Genomic DNA, 23595 nt, shown 5'->3' on the forward strand with positions numbered 1-23595 from the left:
TTGGTGAGTATGAAAAATCCGACTTAATTCATTTTTTGCCAGGAAAATTGCCGTGCTTGGATTTGCCATCCTCAAATTGCCATGAAAAACTTTCGATTTGCCATGTCTAAAAAACCGACATCAAATTTTTAGCCTTTCCGTTAAAGTTTTGGAAGAAGGAAACATTTGACCTCACGAAATGTCCAAAATTTTGAAAATTCTTTGGTTTTGAAACATCAAAATCCCAATCAAACTTGATGAATTTTACTCTAATTCAAACTAGTTTTGAAATTACTTTGAGTTTGGTCCGAACTTTCAAGGTTGCAAATATTTGGACACCCGCTGACACTACCAAAGTTCCGTTGAGATTTTTGAGGTTTGCTCTCTCTTATTCCAACCTACCACCGTCGCGCTCGCGGATGAGCTCTGAGAATCTCTCCAGATGTGAAATGATTTTCCAAGAGTAGTCCTCTTAGCCACAATTGATTCTTTGCACCCATTTCTACATTCCTATTTTTTTCCGGATGGTACCTACCCACGTGGAGGCATTTGCGGAAGCAACTCTATTCTGGTCTAGGTTTTGCATACTTGTACTTGCCATTTAATCTCTATTTTATTTGAAATTTAGCTAGTCTCAAAATATTATATGCAATTACATTTGATTTACAACTTATTATTTTCCACATATTACATCCGCTTTGAAAATATTTTTCAACTATATTGTGTATTAATCTCGGTTTCTAGAAATATTAACCGAACTTTTACTTCGGTTTCCAAAAAAAAATCCAAGTTTCCATCACGGTTTCATTTGTGCCTCTATCACATTTTCAGCTCGTAATGAATGGATCTCAAAGAGAAAATCCAAAACGCTTTACATGTGAGAAACTCTATAAACCATGATGCAATTCCTTCAATTATATGTCATACCATAAAAATAAATAAAATGGACCTTTCAAGAAACCTCTTTCATATTAACCATGTGTCACATTGACATGAAATAAGTAAAACATGATCAATTAGATTCATTAATATTATTTTCCAAAACATGCCCAGATTGATCTTCTTTTGAAGATTTTAACACCATGAATAGTAATATCCAAACTGATAAAAAAAATCTTTAGAATCAAACTAAAAAAAGCATGGGTAGATATGATGATGCCGACTGCAGAGATACCCACTACTCACTTACTTAGGAGCCTACGAGAAGACAAAATTAAGGTCGAGAGGGGCCAACCCCCCACTAATAAAAATTTATAGTTTCAATAGAATATATTCATGCTTAAAGGAAAAAAAAATCATATTCTATGTATTTATACTACATGTGCACCAATCATATGAAGTGCATCTAGTGGAAAATAAATTGGGCCTGCCCCTGATGTGGCCCCCAAGCTAGTTGTCTCGGTTGTCAAAGAACAGGGAGGAAGGTTGATGGACCAAAGGAGAGAGAAGGTATTGAACAAATGGGTTTATAGGGCACACATCTCAAGCAATGAAAATATGGATGATAGATTCAATTCTAGTACAAAGCATCTCCCTAGGAAAATCACATCCAATTCGCAATAAAACTTGAAAAAAATATGGATCATGTTACTAAGTTCATCATCTTTGAACCGATCGATCACGACACATGTGTTGTAGCGAGCACATGCTAATGCATGTGGGCACTTTCGCTTGTCATTCATGGAAAAAGTTTTTATAAAAGCATGCATTAACTATAAAGAGTTTCAGTGTATAATGTATGGTAGGCATAGTACAATTTCCCAACAGAATAAATAAATTTAACAACAATAGTATAATTGTCCCATCCTATATATACCACACCAAATATGCACTCCTTTCAAGTAATGAAGTTATACTTTATATACAAAACTATATTTTGACCCCTCAAGTTTACAAGAAATTGACATCTGGTCCCTTGTCTTCTTTTGGTCGAGATTTCGTCCTCGTGCTTATAAACCGGGGAAATTTGGTACCAAACAAAAAATGTGGAAAAAAACTGCTTATGTATCACTTGTTTAGATGAGGGGGGGAGAGAGGAAAAAGAGGCTTAGCCAAAGGGCTTATGTATCACTTGGTCCTAAGGGCTTAGCCAAAGTACATATATTGACAAGATACCAAAGAAGCACCTTCTAGAACATATATATAAGAAGAGAAACAAGAGTTGCAACATGTAAGAGAATCATGTAATTGAATCGAATCTAGGCCACGGAAGCCCATGGACAAGGGGAGCTCCTATATTCAGTGCGCTATGTGCCGAGCACACCCGTACGACGCCTCTGAATCCTCTTGGATATCGTGACACTGCCCACTGCTGGTTCGCTGGTAAGTATTGATTGACATTTCCTTACGCATTTGCTTGCACTGTATGTAAGATCAATTCCTCAACTGTAGGTAGATTTTAGCCAGATAAACAAGAGCTACAGACATCTCCATACAATAATTTCTGAAGGGCGATCTTCAATTATTTATATATACTTGTTACAGCACAAAACTACACTGCTCTGCGCATAGCAGGAAATGTACGTTTCAGAACCAGAATCAAAATCTAAAGCAGAAGCAGAATCTCTCCTTGTAAATGCGAGCAAACTTACATCAAATAGACTTCGACTGCTAGATACAGCAAACTGGGCGCCGCATACCACGTGTATACAGATAGGAAATGACCATGCTCATCCTAGGCATTTTCATGGTGAGTCGAACGAAGTTCAACAAGTGAAGCGTACACTCCATCTTTGATGTTCATCAGGGACTCGTGCCCCCCTTTCTCCACAATCGCACCATCCTTGAGGACTGCAATGATGTCGGCGCCTTTGACCGTCGAGAGGCGGTGCGCCACGGCAACCGTGGTCCTGCCAACCATCACATGATCCAAGGCATTCTGCACGATCCGCTCAGATTCAGCATCCAAGGCGCTGGTCGCCTCGTCGAGCAGTAGTATCTTCGGGTCTTTCAGTATGCCCCTTGCAATAGCCACCCTTTGCTTCTGACCACCGGATAGTTGTATCCCTCTCTCCCCAACGGAGGTGGCATATCCTTGAGGAAGGCTTGATATGAACTCATGCGCATTGGATGCCTTTGCCGCCGCAATGAGCTCCTCCTCACTGACTTCTCCGTCCTTTCCGTAGGCTATGTTGGCACGAATTGTGTCATTGAAGAGTACAGGCTCTTGGCTAACTAGTCCAGTTTGCTTCCTCAACCAGTTGATGTTCAAGCTCTTGATTTCCACTCCATCCAATAAAATGGTACCTGAATCAGGATTGTAGAATCTCTCCAACAGAGCGATTACAGTTGACTTGCCACAACCACTCTCTCCAACGAGTGCAATAGTCTATATAGGACCATAACAAACATAAGACACCACACCAAGTACATGATTGTAGAAGATATAACAATGTGATGAGTATACGAATAGGCTAACCTTTCCATAGGGAATGTGCAAGGTAAAGTTGTTAAATATTACAACATCTGGGCGTGTTGGGTAGTTGAAGCTAACATGTCGAAAATCGATGTTGCCCTTGACCTCGTCTAAAGTCAAGCCCTCATTGCTACTTGAGTCGATTTCAGACTTCCGATCCAGCAAAGCAAATACGGAGACAGCTGAATCCTTTGCTTTTTTTGAATCGGATGCCATTGCACTTGTTTGAGATACTCCCAAAGTTGCTAACATCAGTGCGAAGAAAACCTGCAAAGTATGACTTACTATGTGAAATGACCTCATGAAAGTGGTTAATCATGGAAGGATTAAGATTAAAAAATTACTAAGAAGAGGATCCTCAACCAGAAACTTTACTGCTGAAATAGTGCATATGTGTACCTCAAAAACATCACCAGAATTTGATTTGCCATGGCGCACGAATTGCCCTCCAACATAGAAACAAAGACCGTATGTAAGGTACAACATCAGGAATGAAAAACCAAATCCAATGCCCCCGGCTATTCCTGTTTTGAATCCTTGATTCTTTGAGGCTTCACATTTCTGCTCATATATTCTTGTAATTCTTTTTTCAGAACAAAAAGAAGCTACAGTCCTTATACTACTAACTGCATCTGTGGCCACTTGACTCGCATCTTCATTCATCATCTGATGAGAAAGCCATTATCACAAACTCAAAAGGTGTTAAGAAAATGAAAAACAGTTACCTATGCTTGATGAAGTAGAAATGTGAAGTAAAAAAATGACCTCACTTTGTAAATTTAATCAGATTGTTTTTGTTTTCTTTACTGTTATATAAATGGATCTGTCTATAGTTCTTCCATCTATTCCTCTTTCCTTTTTCACCTTGGTAAAAATCTCTAACAAATAATTAATCACAACGAAGCTCCTCGCATAAAAAAATTAAGTTCACCACCTCCTTCAAAATTTATACCGGATACAGATCATACCAGATGTGAGATAGAACAATGATAGTATGTGACTATGGTTGAGGACATGGTGTAATGTTTTAAGGAGAGCAAGAACACTAAGTCGTGACACTGGCGAAGAAGGAGCTCAGATGTACACAATAGCGTGTGAGATATATGAATATGGGCAAGCCGAGGACCCTGGCTGAAAATAATCCATCAAAAGCACGGGTAATGAGCTAGTAGTTCTAGATTGACGGTACAAGCTATGCATGCACTGCATCATTACTCGCCCCGGATCCCCAAAAGTCTTTATTTCGGAGCAAGTTTTGGAACATTGGCAACTAATATCTTCAAATTTATTTTAGCTAAATGATATGCATAAATTTTTCTCACAAGGAATTTCCGAAGTGTATAGTTTTCTTCACCTTTTATGCCTATAATAGTGAAATTACTGGTAAATTATGTATTTTGGATACAAAGCCTATGCCCAAAGAAAAATATATCTAGCTATAGGGTGTAGCATCTAGTTTTAGGGCTTTGTTCTCAAAATGTCATATAACTTGAGGAACATCCCAACAACTTTGTTTAATGAATTACCTTAGCATCTTGACTAAAACCATTCAAGAACTTCACATTGGCATAACCTTGAATACCAGTAAGTGGAATCACACATATGATAATCAAAGCAAGCTTCCAGTCAGCAATGATAGCAATGACAACTCCCGTGACTAGATTTGAGATAATCTGAACCATTAAAGACAAGTTATCTCCCACTAAACGTCGGACATTCGAAGAATCAATTGATAGTCTTGCACCAAGTGCTCCGCTGTAATACATAATTTGGCGATTATATAAAGTGCCTCGGAGTAAAGTTCATAATATATAGAAGAACAAACCAAGAGAAAATATGTAACACACCTGGAATTTCTCGGATCATCAAACCAAGCAACTTCTTGGTGCACAATGCTTTGAAATGACAAAGCTCGGATGCGTTCTATAAGCTTGCCACCAGCTAGTCCAAACAAGGAGAACTCTGCTGGTATTGAGATTATTGATATGATACCCATGACAACACACATTAGACCCCAAAAACTAGTATCTTTTCTGAGTTTATCTGGTTGCTCATAGAAAGCTTTAATGGCACCCGAAAGTATTAAACCAAACACTGGGAAAAGCACTCCATGGACTGATGCAGCTAGAGATCCTAACAGAAGAATAGGTACCTCTGGCTTGTTAAGAAGCGCTAGTTGTACCATAGGAGCTTTCTTTGGGACCTCACCATCACCATTCAGCTCTTCCTGATTCTGCCCATGTGTTTCATTTCCTCCAGGAAATTCAATTGCACTAGGTAGCCCGAAGGGGAGGGTGAAAGAATGCCCACTACTATTGCCTATCGAACCACTAATCGACCGCTTCATTGACAAGCTTTTACTTTTAGACCTTGGAGTAGACAATCGGCGGTCTATTTTATGCTCTGTATGACTTTCTTGTAGCAAAACAAGTTGAGAGTACGCGCCATCCAAGTTTAGCACCAATTCATCATGGGAACCTATATGCATGAAGTTGAAAAATCTAATTAAGATGTGAAAAATAGGTTATTGGTAAAAAATGGGTGATAGAAATGAAATACTGACCTTGTTCAACTATCTTTCCTTGTTGAACAACTGATATGCAATCAGCATTTCTCACAGTAGTTAGACGATGTGCCACCACGAGCGTAGTTCTGTCCACCATGATTCTATCCAATGCCTCCTGAACTATCCTCTCCGACTCCACGTCTAATGCGCTAGTAGCCTCATCTAACAAAAGTATTTTGGGGTTTTTAATGATTGCTCTCGCAATTGCAATTCTTTGCTTTTGCCCCCCTGAAAGTTGAGCACCACGTTGGCCAACCATTGTGTCATAACCCTGGTAGGAGATAAATCTTAATATCAGCACTCAGCTCAAATGGAAGAAATCTAAACTACATGATTTTTATCACACACATTGGGCAACTTATCGATGAAAATTGCTGCATTGGCGAGCTCAGCTGCTCTCTTGATCTCCTCAATTGTTGCGTCTTCCTTGCCATATGTTATGTTGTCTTTAATTGAGGTCATAAATAGCACTGGCTCTTGGCTAACAAGGCCAATTTTCCCTCTTATTGAATCAAGATGTAAACTCTTGATATTGATCCCGTCAATTAAAACCTCACCATCATGTGGATCATAGAATCTCTCTACAAGACTAACCACAGTTGACTTGCCGCTCCCACTCTCCCCAACTATAGCCATTGTAGTGCCACTAGGCACAAGAAGTGAGAATCCATCAAATATCAGTTGCTCAGGCCTGGCTGGGTAGCTAAAATATACATCCTTCAGCTCAACTTCTCCCCTCATATTTTCCAATCGCTTACCATTATTGTCATCAGGATCAACCTTTGGTTTTCTCCTTATTGTTGTGAACAGTCGGTGTGCTGCTGATTGTCCTTCTACAAAGGCAGTCATACATGGGGCTGCATTACCTAAAGTCCTGCAAAAGTTGGTTGATATCACTTTCGGTAATGTGATATGGTAGATATGAATTCTAATTCAAGGTAAGAGTAAAGACTGACCCTGCCCCAATAATGATAGCCAATATGACTGTGATGACTTGTCCTCCTGTGTATCCTTTTGTAAGAGCCAACTTTCCACCATACCAGATGGCTAAACCATAGCTAGAGAAGAGTGCAAAGAAAGCAGAACCCATGCCAAAGCCATTAGTAAGTCCTTCCTCAACAGCAGTCTTGTATGATTTGTGTATTAGTTTATTGTACGTTGTGATGGCCTGCTTCTCCCCATTGAAAGAAACAACCTATTTGCATATACAGCCATCATATAAATTAGAGAGTGCACATAAACTCATTTATAATAGCATTATTCAAAACTTGTTTTGTAAACTAAACTTACTGTTTTTATAGCAGCAATTGTCTGTTCAACAACATTACCCGCAGCACTATATGATGCTTGACGTCTGCTTGATATTTTGGACAACAGTTTTGCCACTACTGCTCCAGTAAGTACAACTGGAGGTATGGATGCCAACATGACAAGAGATAGAAGCCATCCTTTCACGAAACCTACAATGAAACCACCAACGAAAGTAGCCACAAGTGATTGAAACTTGCCGACCTGAAGAGTTTAGAGTGCATGTCTATGTTAATTTCAATAAGATTAGGAATATAACGAATACAATTTTTTTCTTACGTGTTCTTCATTGTACTTGGAGAAATTCCTTACCTTCTCACCAATAGCATCCTGAACTAGGACAGTATCACCGGACATTCTCGAAACGATCTGCCCAGTTGTCATTTCTAGGTCAAAGAATGATATATCCTGTCTCAAGACAGATTTGAGGTATAGAGATCGAATGCGTGTCGCTTGCCTTTCACCGGTAAGTGTCCAACATGACACCTCTGCAAAGACAACAAGTTGGCTTGGCAAGATCAACACTAGATATTTGGTTTACATATGATCAAAATATTTATATTGAATGTGTTACATGAGCAAAAAATGCCGCCATGATTTCAAATATAATTTCATTCCGTTGAAATTACAAAACATGTAAACATTGTTTTTCCTATATGCAACAGGTTAGCTATCCTCCCTGGATAAGAACTTTAGCAACATGGGTTGGAATTCACGGCATGATGATACTAACTTGCATATTAGAAAAATTAGCATGCATGTCATTAACTACCATCTTCTCAAACATGCCAACAACTATCTAGTATCAAGGCAGATGACAGAAACACATATGTATAGGTGGACAAAGTGTGCTCGTGCTCACGAAGAAAGGAGACGATTGCTGTTCCGATACCCAAGTAGACAAATTTTAGAACCACCTGCATAAAAACAAATGGCAATAAAATGAATAATCTATTCCTGTGTTTGCCAACAACCATGTATATGTGCAAAGAAATACATATTACTATTTATGTAGATAAGTGATGATATGTGGTTAAAAAGCTTCGAGCTGGCTAGAAATTCTTCCAGAACCAGAATTATGACCAATCCACGATGATCCCTCATACGCATAGATCTTGTAGATGGATAAATGAACATAGAACAAGTGTCTTGAACTACAAATGAATATTACCCATTAAGGTAACCTGTCAGTGAAATTTTGAAATTCGAGCTCCAAATTTTATATATCAATGTAGAATGTAGAGGATGAAGCAAAATTGTGTGGATCGGTTAGTGTATTTCTTACAAGAGATTGTAGTATTTTCTTCAAGCTGGAATTCATGGACAAAATTTTGAACTATAGAGTTTGTACTAAATCAGCGACACTTATTTTGGGACAGAGTGAGTACATGACATTAGATAGGTTTCCCAAATTGCTTTGTATAATGAACATGAGCATAACTATTATTGATATGTCTACATTGGCAAGTTGTGCGTTGAAAAAATAGTACTTCCACTATTCCAAATAAGATAAATTTTATTACTTGCTAAATTTCTAATATGGATTTTTTTATCAATACTTCTGCATGTGTATAATAAACAATAATTAAATTATGGTATTAATAAGAGAATTGGACGACTATATTAGACAATTGTGACCTTATGAATCCATATATATATTAGACATATTGCATGTCAAAGCTAGATAACATTGGGTGCATGCTTTCTTATTTCATATACGTAATGTTTTATCAAAGGAATTATGTTGCGCACACATTTAATATAGTATTGTATTTATAGCGAGTTTAAATGGTGATAATGATAAAAATAATCTTTAAGTTGTCAGAATAAGATGTGACTGCCACTAGGATTATGCAAATCAATTTAACATTATGCATATGTATGTAATTATAATTTCCCAGATATTGTTTCTTAATTTTATAGTATAAACGACACCCTTGTATTTATGTTCACTCGGCTTAATATATTCTCAAAACAATTGTTTTTGTGCATATTAGGATGTGAACCAAGAAGAGTTTCCTTACAATATCTTTAAACCCCATAATTTTCATTATGATATTTTTAACAAATACTATTATGATCTTAAATATGTCATAATCTTACCCACTTAGATAATGCAATGAACAGGATTATAACGTCATAATGATATGTGTGTACTCAAATAATAATGTGATTTTGGTCTATTTTATATTTTTTAATGAAGTTTAATTATTCATTGAATGTGCATTGTATGGTTATGTGATCTAACAATTATCTTCCTAGGTATAGTTACATAGCTCTAACAGTTGTGATCTTCTTAGGAGCGGTTATGATGATCAACCGATTTGTGACATATTTAGTTAATAATGGTTTAGCACATAAATGGCACAATTTTTTGATATGAGAAAATTCTAACATATCTTTCTACCTTTTTCTTCAAATTTTGCTTTTAGAATATAAATATCTTTAAGATCGTCCTTCCATCCTCTACATCTTGCAATACGCAAAAGCTAATTTACTTAGGAAAGGCATACACGTTGTGACCGATGAAAAGCCACATTGGCTTGAAGAATGGCAGAAAAGCCACGTTGTGACCGACAATGACACGCAAACCCACGACCACAAGCATAATAGCGCTCTATTGTTACAACTAGAAGAACAATATAAATGGGCTTAGAGATAAATACATTGGTGGTTACTGGAGTTGAGGTGAAACCACAGTATGGTCATGATACTTTCTAATATGCACATTACGGTCACTAAATATGACTTGCGGAGAAAGGGCATATAGCCTAGTGGTTGCAACGACCTTAGTAGGACCTCAGGTCCTGGGTTCGACTCCTGGTCGGACCGGATTTAAACAGGTCTACGCAAATTTTCTGTAATAAAGGACGTAGGGTTATTGCCCTATCGTAAATAGTAAAAAAAGTACGACTCGTAATGATTATAATGTCACTGGTTCATCATATAGCTTTGTATCATATATACTTAAATAGTTCATCCCCACTACCTCTATTATCTTAACATGCACACATGCCGCCTCTTCAAAGGCTCACCACAACATGCATGAGAACAAGTTTTCCATTATTAGTTGATCCCATCCGCACATCCCACCTCACCACACATGCCACCTTATCAAAGTGCCACTCAACGTGCATGGGAAAAAGTTTCCCATTATATTATGCCACGTAAAATAGCCTCCTAAACATATGGCTAGCAACTGGTTCACCAGGAGTACGCAAGAAAGGCAAAGCACTACGAATTATTGATTTAGGAATGGAAATGGGCTAGAACCCTGGGTTCTTCCTATATAATTAATGGTCTTTTCATTCTAATACTCTATCCAAGAGTTCTCCATATTTATCAAAGTTGTTCCTATTTAATGGATAAAAATTGGATCAAATGACAAAGACATTGTTTGTGGAGAAAGAGGTGGCTTTTCCCGGGTGAAATGAAACATTTTATTTGTGTTATTTTTCGACTACACAATCATCAAATACAATGCATAATATGTGTTTTTAGTTTTCGTTCATATATTAACTCAATTATTCATGTTTTATACAATCAAATCACTCAAAATGTATTGCAATCAATTCCCGGAACAAAGCACAAGGTATTCTCTAGTTTTATCTATGAGGCACTCGGTTGACTTGTCAAACAATCCATGTGGCGAATAATGGTGCCTCGTCAATTGCAATGCTCCATACATGTGTGGGTCCCACTTGTTAATGACTGGAAGAAATAAGTACTAGAAAATAAAATTATGCGTGTTGAAATTGATATGCGGAATGGCAAAAAAGCCACATTAGGATTGTGACCGACAACAACGACCACAAAATAATGGCATGCTATTGTTGTAAAAAGTATTGGGAAGATGCTATTGTTATAACTAGAAGAACAACCTAAATGAGCTTGGTATGGGAGAATTGAGATGGATATGATGCACAAGGCCGGCATGGACTGATGCTGACGAAGAGGCCACGAATGGTGGAGGTGCAGTTTTCAGATGTGGTGGAGCTTGGATATCGGTTGCAGCCTGGTGGCCACATAGTAGAGTAGCTGGTTAACTCGAACAAATGCTTTGAAAATCCATCTCCTAAAAAGGCTACCAAAATAGGGAATGAAAGCATTTTAACAATCCTTGAATACCCACTATCGCTATAACTTTTAGCGGGTCTTTTAAAAATACTCCCTCGGTTTTTATTTACTTCGCATATTAGCTTTGTCTCGAATCAAATTTTGTAAACATTGACCAACTTTATAAAAAAATATTACATCCACAATAAAAAATCAATACCATTCGAATCATCATTCAATATATTTGCATCACATATATATACCTCAGATGAAGAATAACTTATTTCGAAAATTTAGATTGTTTCGATAACGTTGGTCTAATTTTATAAAGTTTGACTTAGGCCAAAGCTAATATGCAGAGTAAGTAAAAATGGAAAGAGTATCATATTGTCTTTATAATTAGGGAATGAGAGGGGAAATATAGAGGACCCTCTCCCGAATTATTTTTGCGCTAATGAGGCTTCGCCCATGTTCCTATACGCGCTGGCACGGATTGCAGCCTCTCACCAACATCGTTCTGTCGCCAAACTCTCCCATACACTGTTGCCGACCCATTCCCATTGATACCGGCTATTATGCGAGCTATGGTGTCTTGCACGACCGACAATGGGAGATGGCGGAGACGACGCGATGGTAATTAGACCGCTTCACCCCTTGAAGACGCCACCGCCCCTCTTCTAACTTCTGCCACCTTGTCGTGCCCCTCCCGCGGCCTCTAGGAGCCTCGCGCCACCATTCTTCCATTGGTGCAAGCTCCCCCTGTTGTTGCTGCCAGGCTTGCCAATTCTTGGTACGAGAGTTGTGCAACCCCTCATACCTTCACCGGCCTCATGTAGTCGATTCGGCTAGCGACAAGGTGGACACCTACATGGTGTTTGATGTTCTCGCATGGACATGAGGTTTATTTGTGATAGTGGTGAGAGGGCTCCTCTTTTCATTATCTATCTTCAAATATTATAAATATTGTACTAAAAATAATTTGAACTAGCACGACACTAAAACACCACTAAAATGGTTGTGGAGGGCCCCTAAAACCATTTTGGGGTATGTTAAGAGTTTCTCTTAGGCATTTCGATGGACGTGCTAAGGGTTGACGTGAGATACACCTTATTTAGGAGGAAAGTGCATGATCGGCTTTTCACGCGCGCAGATACTATTTCTCATCGGTTGCCATTCGTAATAGGTCTCGCCTACAGCCCAACGCTGATGAGCCGGCCCAATATTGTGCCTACGCTTGATTATTTTTTGAGGGTTTTTTCAGTTTTCTTCGAGTTTTCTTCTATTTTTCCTTATTTCTCTTTATTTGTGTTTTTTTTTCTTTGTTTCTTTCTTCGGTTTTCACCGATTCACTCTGGATTTTTTAATCTTTCTTTGTTCTTTTTTTCAACACATGTTTAGGTTTTTCATACACATTGTACATTCTTTGTATACGCCAAGAACATGTTTATATACATGTTTATTCAAATGTGGGATTGGCATATTTGAAATATATGTTTTGATGTCTACTTTTTTCATACACATTGTACATTTTTCGTATACATCTAAAACATATTTTACATACATTTATTTTTTCAAAATAGATGATTTTATTTCAAATATATTTTTAATACGTGTTAAACATTTTTGAAATACATTTTTGGGACATTCTATCCGAATGATACAAAATATTTTCAAAACTATTCGAACATTTTTTAACATTGTATAAAATTGCATTAAGAAGTCAAAACATATTTTTGAAACATGTGGACATTTTTTACAATGTAAAACATACATTTTCTAATGGTACCAAACTAATTTTTTAATTACACAAACATCCTTTAAAAAGTATAGCATTTCGGTACATCACACATTTATTTACTGATAGAAACATTTCTAAAGGTTTGAACATTTTTTGACATTGCATGAACATTTTTGTAATGTGCGATGAACACTTTAAAATAACTAAAGAAATTATTTGTTATAATATATGTATTTAATTTTTTTAATATAAAAAATTGGAAAAAAAATAAAAGTAAACAATTGTGTGATGTCAGTATGATGAAACCATATGACTACTAGGTCGGCCCACTACCGGGTCCCTGTAGGTAGGGGTGGACTAACGAGCAGCTCGACTCGTTAAGCTCGCGCTCGTTAAGGCTCGGCTCGTTAAGATTAACGAGCAGAAAACCCTGCTCGGCTTGGCTCGTTTGAAGCTCGTTAAGCTCGTGAGCGCTCGCGAGCGCTCGTTAACAGATTATAATGTCTTACGATATACATGATGAATGTGTAGGTATGGTTTTCAACATGAAATATGGTGACTACAAAAAGAAATGAAGTAGTTTGTTGCCTCATATGTCGATTAGATTAAATAGATGGGCTGAGGTGCTACAAAAAGTTTGTCACATAAGATGAAAATATGTATTGTGTTGTTGCTAACGAGCTTAATGAGCTAAAATCAATGATTGGCTCTGTTCATTAAGAAGCGAGCTACGAGCTAAACAAGCTGAACTATCGAGCGCTCATTAAGCTCGCGAGCTACGAGCTTTTGGTCCAGCCCTACCTGTAGGCGAGCTCGGCTTCCATCTTGCTAATGGCAAGACTCGCCCCTTCTTGCGCTTGAATCGTCGCTGGTGCTCGTGCGGATGCTAGGTGGGCCGCAGCCCATTATCTGGTCTGCTCGCTAGGCTCAGCTGCTTGACACTCGGTGGCCCGTCAGCAGTTAATGGTTCAGGATAAACCCGTCATCTGTTAATGATTCAGGATAACTCAGAACTATTTCTCGTCTGTTAAAATTTGAAAAGGCGTTTATGAATTTTAAATACTTCAAAAAGTTGAAATAGTTCTGACTTTAAGAACAATGAATCTAAAAAATTAGATATTTTCATAAAGTCCACTGAGTCTTAAAAAGTTCAAAAATTAGAAAATCTTCCTTAATTTGAAAATGTTTATAAATTCAAAAAATCTCATAAATTTGAATAGTATTTAGGAATTGGGAAAATATATTCATAAATTTTTTTTCATGAATTTGAAATGATAGAAAGGAGAAAAAGAAAAAAAGAGAAAAAGAGAAAGGAATACTAGAAAAACTAGCCAAGAAGAACCTTCGAGAAGGTTCTAAAAAACTGGAAACCCCACAATAGTGGAACCTTCAAGAAAGGTACCAAAACTAGAAAACAATCTATCCAGTTTGAGCAGTTTTTGTCGTTAGGGCGCAATTCAGCGCCTTAAGCATTGAATAGGAAATTCCCAGATTAGGATTGAGGATGAATTCCTTGGGCCTAAGGAATGTGTTGTTCCATTTCACAATATTCCAGGCCGGGTCTGGCCGGTTATCATCGCGTGAACTGTTGTGATCCATTGATGGTGAATATTCCTTACATAATGGTCATATACTCATGATAGTTTCTTGTCGTTATTTTGATTTAGCGCACATCGTCCGATCTAGTAGAATTTTATGATTATGCTAATGTTTATGTACAATTAGGATGTCATGTATAGCGGTTGTGATTTATTTTGCTACTACGAAGATATATCAGTTGTGGATTGGTTAAACATAAGGGAGCCCATCGGATTAACCTCAAGATGTTTTTTTTTCATGGTGTATCTATCATGCTTTATGTACTCCATGTGTCTGTAGATAGATGAAGTTTGGATATTGAATGGCATCAAATATGAAACTTTGACCATTATTTATCATGTGAATATATTACAATGAGAATATGTTAAATAGATGATAATGGGGTTTAGAATATTAATATGGTGTACAATATGCAATTTTGATCATCATTTATCACATGGATATATTCCACTGTAAATTAAGAAAAATAGGATATTATGAAAATAGTTTCATGATAATGTAATAGTATTAGTTCACATGGTTCACCGGCATAGGATATGTCGGTTAAGACACCTATGGCACATGGTTTCAAAAAGTTGTCAGGAGTAAGGCAACCAGGATTGTTTATTTCGAACCATAACAAACACACCTACATCACAAAATGGTTTCAGGTGACAATAACATATCACACGCGGTCAAAACTTTAAGCCCATGTGTAAAACGTTCCAACTTACGTAATCCTCTCATCCATCTTTGCCCACCTTTCTCTGTACCATCACCATCTAATCTTTCCATCTCCCTCTCTCAAATCACCAGCAACCGATCCCCCCCTCCCTCGCCACTCCCTCATCTTCTCTACACCGGATGGCCACAACGCTAGCGTCGATAGCTAGAGCTTGCTCAAAACCCATTATCTTCTGCTGCCTCGGCGCTAGCATCGACAGTTGTCAAGCCTTAGGGGGCAGCAGAAAGACGATGACCACGACACTACACCGGCAAGCTCTAGTTGTTAAGCCTCGAGAATCGGGGCACCGCACCTCATGGCCGTCCGTGTGCCTACACCCCCTGAGAGCTCCCTCCTTCAACAAACTCATGGTTCAGGTGAGGCTTGCTTCCTTCGACAGCTTGGCAGCACAGTTGTACTTCACCATGTTCGTGTAGACAAGCAGAGGAAGGGTCTCATTTACCATATTTGGCCAAGACGAGGAGAGGTTGGTGATGGTGGTCGTCAAGCTCCTTCCATGACTACCTTTTGTGTTTCCTTGGCAACAACGGTGGATGTTACAGTACTAGTGTGACCAAGTTGCAGAAGGAGTGGCAAACAACAAGTCATTCATCTCCTAGTGAGCTCGGGCTCCGTGATTCCACAAAAATGATGGATCTACGATGTGTTGGTTGTCTACCCGCCTTTATGACACTCCATCTCGTCTGTGCTCCCTTTTTAATCTGTGGTTCACAACTCACATGATTTTGTTTCATGTGACTATGGGATATTAACTAAATATTGCATGTGAGTTAGGGTCGGTGTGCAATGAGACCCTGAAATCGATACAATTTTGTGCACATACTGAGGCAAGCCGTATGTGATATGCTTTTTTGAACCGTGTGCAATGATTAATTTTATACTGGTGATGACACCCCTATTTTATGGATTTTCAGCAAAAGAAAAAACCACTAAAACCCTCCCATACTCACCTTGTGTTGTAGGGAGGGCTCTCTTTCACCCTATGTCCCCTACATCTAGGGAGAGAATAGGAGCGCTCCATCCCTCCCAGGAGACTCCAACCGCCATGAAATTGCCTTCCTACCACCACCCATCTTCTTCGATCTGCTGCCCCCGGCGCTAGCATCGACAGCTAGAGTTCGCCGTAGCTCTCCTGGGATCGTCCGGGCTCACCAGAGCTTGCCGGAGACCTCAGAGCTCCCTGTGTTGCCGCTTACTTCTTTTTGTTTTTTAATGCGAAAAGAGAAGAAGAAGAAGAAGAAAAAGAATATGAGGGAAGCATGTAGGGGTGACGGTTGGAGAGGCACCAAAAAAGAAGGCCCACAAACAGCCTTCTAAAAGGGAGGTAAATTTAGGAAGATCAGAGATGCATGGTTGGAGTTGCGTTAGTGTAAGATGAGTCAAAGTTTCGGTTTGGCCTAGTTTTTCGCTAATTAACTGATCAATGCTCTTCTTCTTGAGTAATGGATTGAGCTCTAAGGCTCTGATTTTCTAAAAAAGGAGTCAAAGTTTGGGAAATATAACGTTTTTTGACACTGTCATATTGTCAGTCAAAACACTTCTTATATTAAGTTGAAGAGGTATACCAACTCGGACGCAGCAATACACACAGACGAGGACGTACGTTGTAAAAGGGATAACAGATGTAGTAAGCCTACCATGGGAAGCTTAGACAGATGGGGCTTACTTTGTTGACCCGCTGAAGGACGTCATCGCCGGTGGCGTCGCCGAAGGCGTTGAGGGTGTCACCGAAGATGATCGTCATGAGGGGCTGCGACACGCCGTTGGCCAGCGCGGCCACCGTGCCGACCAGCATCAGCAGCAGGTCCGTGCCGTCGGCGTACCGGAACATCCCCATGAAGGACACCTTCTCTTGCTGCCCAACGCTCTCCTCCTCCCCCTCGGCAGCCACTGCTGCTGTGTCCATTGCTAGCTGGGTAGCTCGTCCCCAACCCACTGCTTTGTTTGTCTAAAGCCTGAGTCTCACGATTGAAGTTCTCTGTTTGGATTAATCTGCAGGGTATTTATGCTTGGGCTGGCCAATGATTGGAGATACAAGTGGGCATATTATTATACCGTTGCAACCACACATGCATGCACTCTGTTGCCAGAGTGGGGTATAGTTACGCTCCACTAAGACCAAAGAGTAGGGTCTGACGCAAATGGATTATTTCTGGGCCGACAATGTCATTGACGTTTATTCTTAATTTAACAGTTCAACAAATACATGTTGAACTAAAACCACGACACTTACTATGAATAGGAGGGACTAGTATTTTATAGATGATGTACAACTCATAGTTGTTGAAATAAAGTGTACTCTTTTTTTCCTTTTGAGTGGAAGAAGTGTACTCTTTCTTTTTTTAAGGGAAGAAGTGTACTCTTTTAGAAGTCCAGAAGTGTACAATTATAGGTGTGAAGGTATCATAACATGACATTTGCACATTAGTAGACAAAAATTTGAATATAAATACATAACTAACGGCATGCCACCCAATCGACTGACCGAGAAAAAACCAATTTCTTAAACTGCTGTGAAATGGCAAATCCGGTAGACGATGGATTAATTTTTTGCACTCATGGCAGGGTCTTAGTCTACACAGGCCGTCAGACTATTCTGCGGCATGAGCTTTCCTTGGGAATCACTTAACCACAAGCTGGTGATAAATAGTTTGTGTCTAATGTCTGTCCCCGGAAGCTTCCTACTAATAAGGAACATATATAGCTAGCTGACTGGACGCACGTGCTTTTACAGAAGATGTGACCACTACGTGCTGTAGTTGGTGAACTAACCTCTTGTCACTTACTTATAATAGTAATCAGGAATGACCTATCAAACAGAAATAATCTTCCAATTTTATCTTGACTAGCTTCCTCTAGGTACATAATCAATAGTTAACCTTGTTGTCCAGGCTGATGTATTATGGTAGCGATGAACGGCTCTCCTTCCTACTTATAAGTCATCAGAAAGTTAACTATTTAAGGTAGACATTTGTGTGCAGACAATCGATTTTTGCATGACAATCTACTATTATGTCTCTTAATTTACAAGTAAGTTTCGTTCGAAGCTTCCACCAAAAATGAACTTTCTGAGAAAGTTCAAGCAAATCCAACCCCTTGGATACTAAGCGCCAGTTATCCTAGCATCGAGGTTACACTACTCGACGGACCGGTTGAGCAGCCTATGTGGACTAGTTCATAGAGTTCTAATTCCTACAATAGACATCATATATATCTTACAACCTTTTCTGATCAGAATGGTTCTTATGAATGTTGTTCGGATAAGGTTGTCTAGTCGAGTATGTTGATGTTCCGTTTCTATCATATCTAGCATGTGTCACTCTAGCCGCTTAGTTGTTCTGCGTAATCCTACTAGCTTGTCTATGATCTTGTTGCGTACAATGGGTAAGAACACATATAACATTTAATTTTGTATGATCACGATTGTCTATGATCTTATTTGCGTACAATGGTACAGATATTCCTTTCAACTAAAGGTGGTCGTAATATTAGAATTGTGCACGTAGGATAAGAACACAGATACCGTTTACTTTCTGTAAGATAGGTTAAGATGCAATACAAATTTAAAGGTAAGTATCATAGTAAATGCAATAATTATCCAGTGCTTACACCGGGGTGATAGGATATGCTCACTTGGCGAAATAACCTTCTTCTCTCACCTGCTATAGAAACACTTCCTCCATTCCAGTTTATGAGACACACACAATGACTTAACCGCCAATTTAACTTACAAATTATCACTTATATGCCAGAATTTATAACATTGAATCTGTACTCAAAATTAGACGGAACACTCAGCTACCAGTCTACGACAGCGACCTGCATACTTCTACGGCAACGTTTTTTATACGTTACAAGTGCCAAATTAAAGTGGCTGCCTTTGCAATTCTCACTGAGAAGTTCTTACATATGCGTGCTTCCAAGAAAACCCGGCCAAACATGTGATATATGATTAACCGGTTTGTAACTGCAACTTGAGAGTACAAAGAGATGATCACATGGTAGTATGCAAAATGTGACTTGGCCCATTGGTGGGGGGCACCCTAGGGGGATCAAGTCACTCCATTTAATTTTGCCGTGAGGGGACACTTATCCAGACCCCCATTTAACCTGTATATAAATAAGAGAGCATGTATATACAGTTGATTATAATCATTAATATTAATAAAGTGGAACTACGTACGCCCCTATATTTTATGTGAAAATTTACCTTCAATAGTGGTATGCTTCTTGACTACTTTTGTGTGTCCCGCTTCTTGACCCTTGACTGGCCTCGCTGCTAAAGGTTGTGGAAATGATTCTATGTGTGTATGTCTGTCTTCTTGTCCTCCATCCAAAGGAGTTTGACTGCGAGTGTACCGGGTCGCCTTTCTCCTTCTAAATTAGGATTTAGTGAACCTTCTCCTCTTCTTCTCAGCTTTTATTTAACTAACTATTTAGTTACTAGTCTATGACTATGACTTGCATACTTCTAGGTTGCAACGACCTTGTACCACAAGTTCCAATGCAAAGTGATTGTGTTGCATTTCTCATTGAGAAGTCATTATGTGTGCTTCAAGGAAAGCCTGGTTGAATAGGTGACATTCAACTGGACGATCAGTTGGTAGTATGCAAATGTAAATTTAGCCTTTGGCAAGGCCTACCATTGTTGGAGTGTTCCACCAGCTCCTAATTGACTAAGTACTTCCACTTTGATGTTAGTGGGTATGGGTAGTTATCCAAACACTCTTTTAGTCTATATACTAGCAAGATGCCTGTGCGTTGCACGGAACATCAAGATGCATTTATATGAGTAGTTTATCTTATGGGAGATAAGGATGAACGAGGGAAGGCCTTATCTGCAAATGTGATGAGGGGTGCGGGTATCTTTCTGCAAAATTGCCATAGTTTCCTTCCTATCCGTCAGATATAGATCGGACGGCCTATATTGCAGGATGGCAGGCACACCATCATCACCAACTCTGTTTTTTATAAGAGTAGAGATAAAGAAGAGAGCATCATTAATTCATTCTACACACGGTTGAGTAGAATCAGTAACAAGGAGAAAATCGACCTATGTTTCTTCTGCGTCAATTTACCTCGTGTACTTACACTTTCCTTGGTCAGGTACATCCTCTACATATCCTGCTTCGCACGCGGAGTAAAAGTCATGGAATGAATTCTACATGTGCATTTTCGTCCTCTTCTTTTTCTGAAAGTTCATTTCCGTCTTCTTGTCCTCAGTCAAAAGGAGTTTGATTCCATAAATATCTATCCGGCTTTCTCTTTCTAAATTATGGCTTAAGTAACCTTCTCTTCTCACTCTAAAGCAGGATTTAACTAATCGTGTAGCTACTAACCTACTACCACGACTAGTGTACTTCTATATGTAATGCTTTCTATATTACAAGTGCCAACCCAAAGTGGTTGCCTTTTCAATTATCATTGAGAAGTGGTTACGCGCGCTCCAAGGAAAGCCCCGTTGGACGGGTGATTAAGAGATATGTAAGAGCAACTTGAGAGTACAAACAGAGGATTAGCTGGTGGTACGGAGATGCAACTTGGGGGTGAAGGCTAGTAGGGTGACATATGTAACCAGCAACTTGCATGTGTGATTGCGCTTGTATGCTATACTAGACATCGATAATGGTGAAAAGAAAGAGGGGAATGGGGTAGGCAAGACAAAGATTAGGACCATGCCTAGCCGCCGGCCGGACTACTGGTCATATAAGAACTTTTGTTGACATGTCAATTATGACATGTGGTTGAACTTGATTATTCGTCATTCGTACTACACTGTGTGCTGCCATAGTACTCTTCCGATTATAAACATAAGATGTTTTGGATCTTTCAATATGAACTACATAAAGATTAAAATGAATGAACAAAGATACAAAAATGTGTCTATATACGTCCGATTCAGAAATATAAAAATAGAACATATATATATCCGCGGGGAACGGAAGGAAGTCGAGGTAGGTAAACGGTTTCTCGCCAAGCATCTTTTAACAACAAAATGAGCGGTGAATGCATGGCTACTGATAGATGTAGTGTTTTTTTTATTTGATGTAGTATCTTTTTCTGAATTTGATGTAGTTTTTTTTAGATCGACAGATGTAGTGTGTTTGAACAATATCAGATGTGGCCGACAGTACTATTTACATCTACCACAACGGTTGGGCCTCACGCCAATTAGCTGGAAGCAACACGGGCAATGCGGAGACCACCTATTTGGCGCCCTAAGCGCCAGCTGCCGAACAATCGCTCAAGGGATGTCACCCGCATGGGCTGTAGCCCAGTAACCGCTTGCTCGGTGTACTCGGCAAGCATGCATGCAGTTTTTCTTTATTGACCTTTTGCTATGGCCAGTCTACTTTGTCTAAAAAAAGGCTATGGCCAGTCTACTGGCTTTGGAAAAAAGCCGACTGTTCTTTGTTAATTTAAAAAAATGGTAAAATAAAAATGTTCAAGGATTTTTAAAAAAAATTATGAATTTGAAAAAAATACAAGTTTAATACTGTTCGGATATTTGAAGAATTTTAAATTTTGAAACAGTTTTCAAATTTGAAAATATTCATGAATTAAAAATAAAAACGGAAAAATTAAAAGAAAAATGAAATAAGAAACCAGGAGAAGAAATGAAAGAGAAAACATAGAAAGGAAAGAAAAACCACGCGCAAAACATTCGAATGTTCTCAAAACCGGCTGAAAAGGAGTTTAACAATGCCTTCGTGCAGTACGTAAACTACTCAGGTACAAGGGTGTGTGCGTTTTACAAATCCTACCATATTTGGCGTTATAAGCACCAAAAACAATACCACAAATGACACCCCATTCTAAAAAAAGGTCACCCTGAGCACAGTACATATAGCCATAGTTTTCACACCATTACAAAAATTACATGACTATTTGTTCCGGCACACATGAACGACTTTTCCCAAATGCATACACAGTTTTTAGAATATTAGAATATTTATTTTCATATGAAAATTTTTTTTTTAGATGTGAGATGATTTTTTAGTAGATGATTTTTTTCAAATACAATAACATTTATTTCCAGGTACATAAAATATTTTCTTTTAATAAAATGTCTGGGGCTGTTTTTTTAGGGGTGTCTGGGCCTGTTTGGTTGAAGGCCTGGAACCAGCCTGGAGAAGACTCCAGGCCTGGCTTCTTCATCACCTGCACCAACACACATTTCAGTTCGGTGGGCTGGGACCGGTCCTTGAAGTTTGCCGTTGGCCCAATTTAGGCAGTCGTTGTGTCCAGGAGGCAGAAGCCCAGGCTACACCTGCCCTCCCCTCATAAAAAAAAGGCGATTGCTGCCCAAAAACTACCACTTTTGTTTTGCGGGGACCAAAAATTACCACTTTGGGTACTAGAAAACATTCATGCTGACATGTTGTAGTTATTCAAAAAAATAATCTGACATGATATAGCCATTTGGTTTTTTTTAAGACAATGATGTAGCCATTTGGTGAAATTTTAGCAAAATATCACACGACCCAGATATGTGTTCCAATCTTAGGCCTGGTGGGCTGGCACCTGCGCAACACACATTTCAGTTTGCTGGGCTGGCACCGGTCCTTGAACTCTGTAGTTGGCCCAATCTTAGGCAGTTGCAGTGTCCAGGAGAACACTACCACTTATTTTTATTTATTTTTGCCTAAAAAAACTTATTTTTATTTATTTTTGCGGGGACCGGAAACCACCACTTTTGGAACTTGCAGAAAACATTCATTCTGACATATTGTAGTTATCCAAAAAGAATCTGACATGATGTAGCCATTTGGTGAAAATTTAGCAAAATATCACACGACCCAGATAGTTGTTCCTATACATCCATCCAATTTTCCTCGCCTGTCACTATATGTCGTCCATCATGAGAGAAAAAGCGCAAAAAGTGCACAACCCAGATATGTGTTGCAGTGTGGATAAGATGATGTACACACATAGTGCTAGAAACACTCCGGTGGGTGAGCTACGTGGACTCAATGGCACCAACTAATTGAGGCTCTTTCTTGCTAGCTAGTGATAAGCCAGCCATATCCCCATGAATCTCAAGCCATTGAAACAACCAGAACTCGACCGATCCCGACAATGTTCTGCACTGGTTGGTTGCTATATATAGACATGATCGAATCTGCATGCAGCAACAGAGCACGCAGTGAAGTTCAGATAAGAAAAAACTAAGCTAGTTTAAGTGGTGATTAATCAGTTCATCACCAGCT

At 38.9% G+C, this 23595-nt stretch overlaps 1 protein-coding gene across 1 annotated transcript; it reads right to left on the reverse strand.

Moving 5' to 3' along the window:
• Positions 1-2434: 2434 nt before the first annotated feature.
• On the reverse strand, positions 2435-17291 carry LOC123048161 (ABC transporter B family member 4). The gene is made up of 12 exons (XM_044471313.1): positions 17052-17291; positions 8131-8185; positions 7581-7756; positions 7251-7472; positions 6917-7155; positions 6309-6834; positions 5958-6231; positions 5242-5872; positions 4921-5149; positions 3794-4060; positions 3398-3661; positions 2435-3307 (listed from the first exon to the last, which is right to left on the reverse strand). The coding sequence occupies exons 1-12, from the start codon at positions 17289-17291 to the stop codon at positions 2654-2656; spliced, it is 3777 nt and encodes a 1258-aa protein (XP_044327248.1). The 3' UTR covers positions 2435-2653.
• Positions 17292-23595: the final 6304 nt, after the last annotated feature.

Source organism: Triticum aestivum, chromosome 2D, assembly GCF_018294505.1.
Source record: "Triticum aestivum cultivar Chinese Spring chromosome 2D, IWGSC CS RefSeq v2.1, whole genome shotgun sequence".
NCBI classification, from domain to species: Eukaryota; Viridiplantae; Streptophyta; class Magnoliopsida; order Poales; family Poaceae; genus Triticum; species Triticum aestivum.

Bases quoted from the DNA above. Each gene is read 5' to 3' on its own strand.
- LOC123048161 (XM_044471313.1), bottom strand. From the start codon at position 17,291: ATGGACACAGCAGCAGTGGCTGCCGAGGGGGAGGAGGAGAGCGTTGGG. The intron at 7,156-7,250 runs GTAAGTTTAGTT...ATATGCAAATAG, and splicing joins CAATTGCTGCTATAAAAACA to GTTGTTTCTTTCAATGGGGA. The intron at 6,835-6,916 runs GTCAGTCTTTAC...CAACTTTTGCAG, and splicing joins GCTATCATTATTGGGGCAGG to GACTTTAGGTAATGCAGCCC.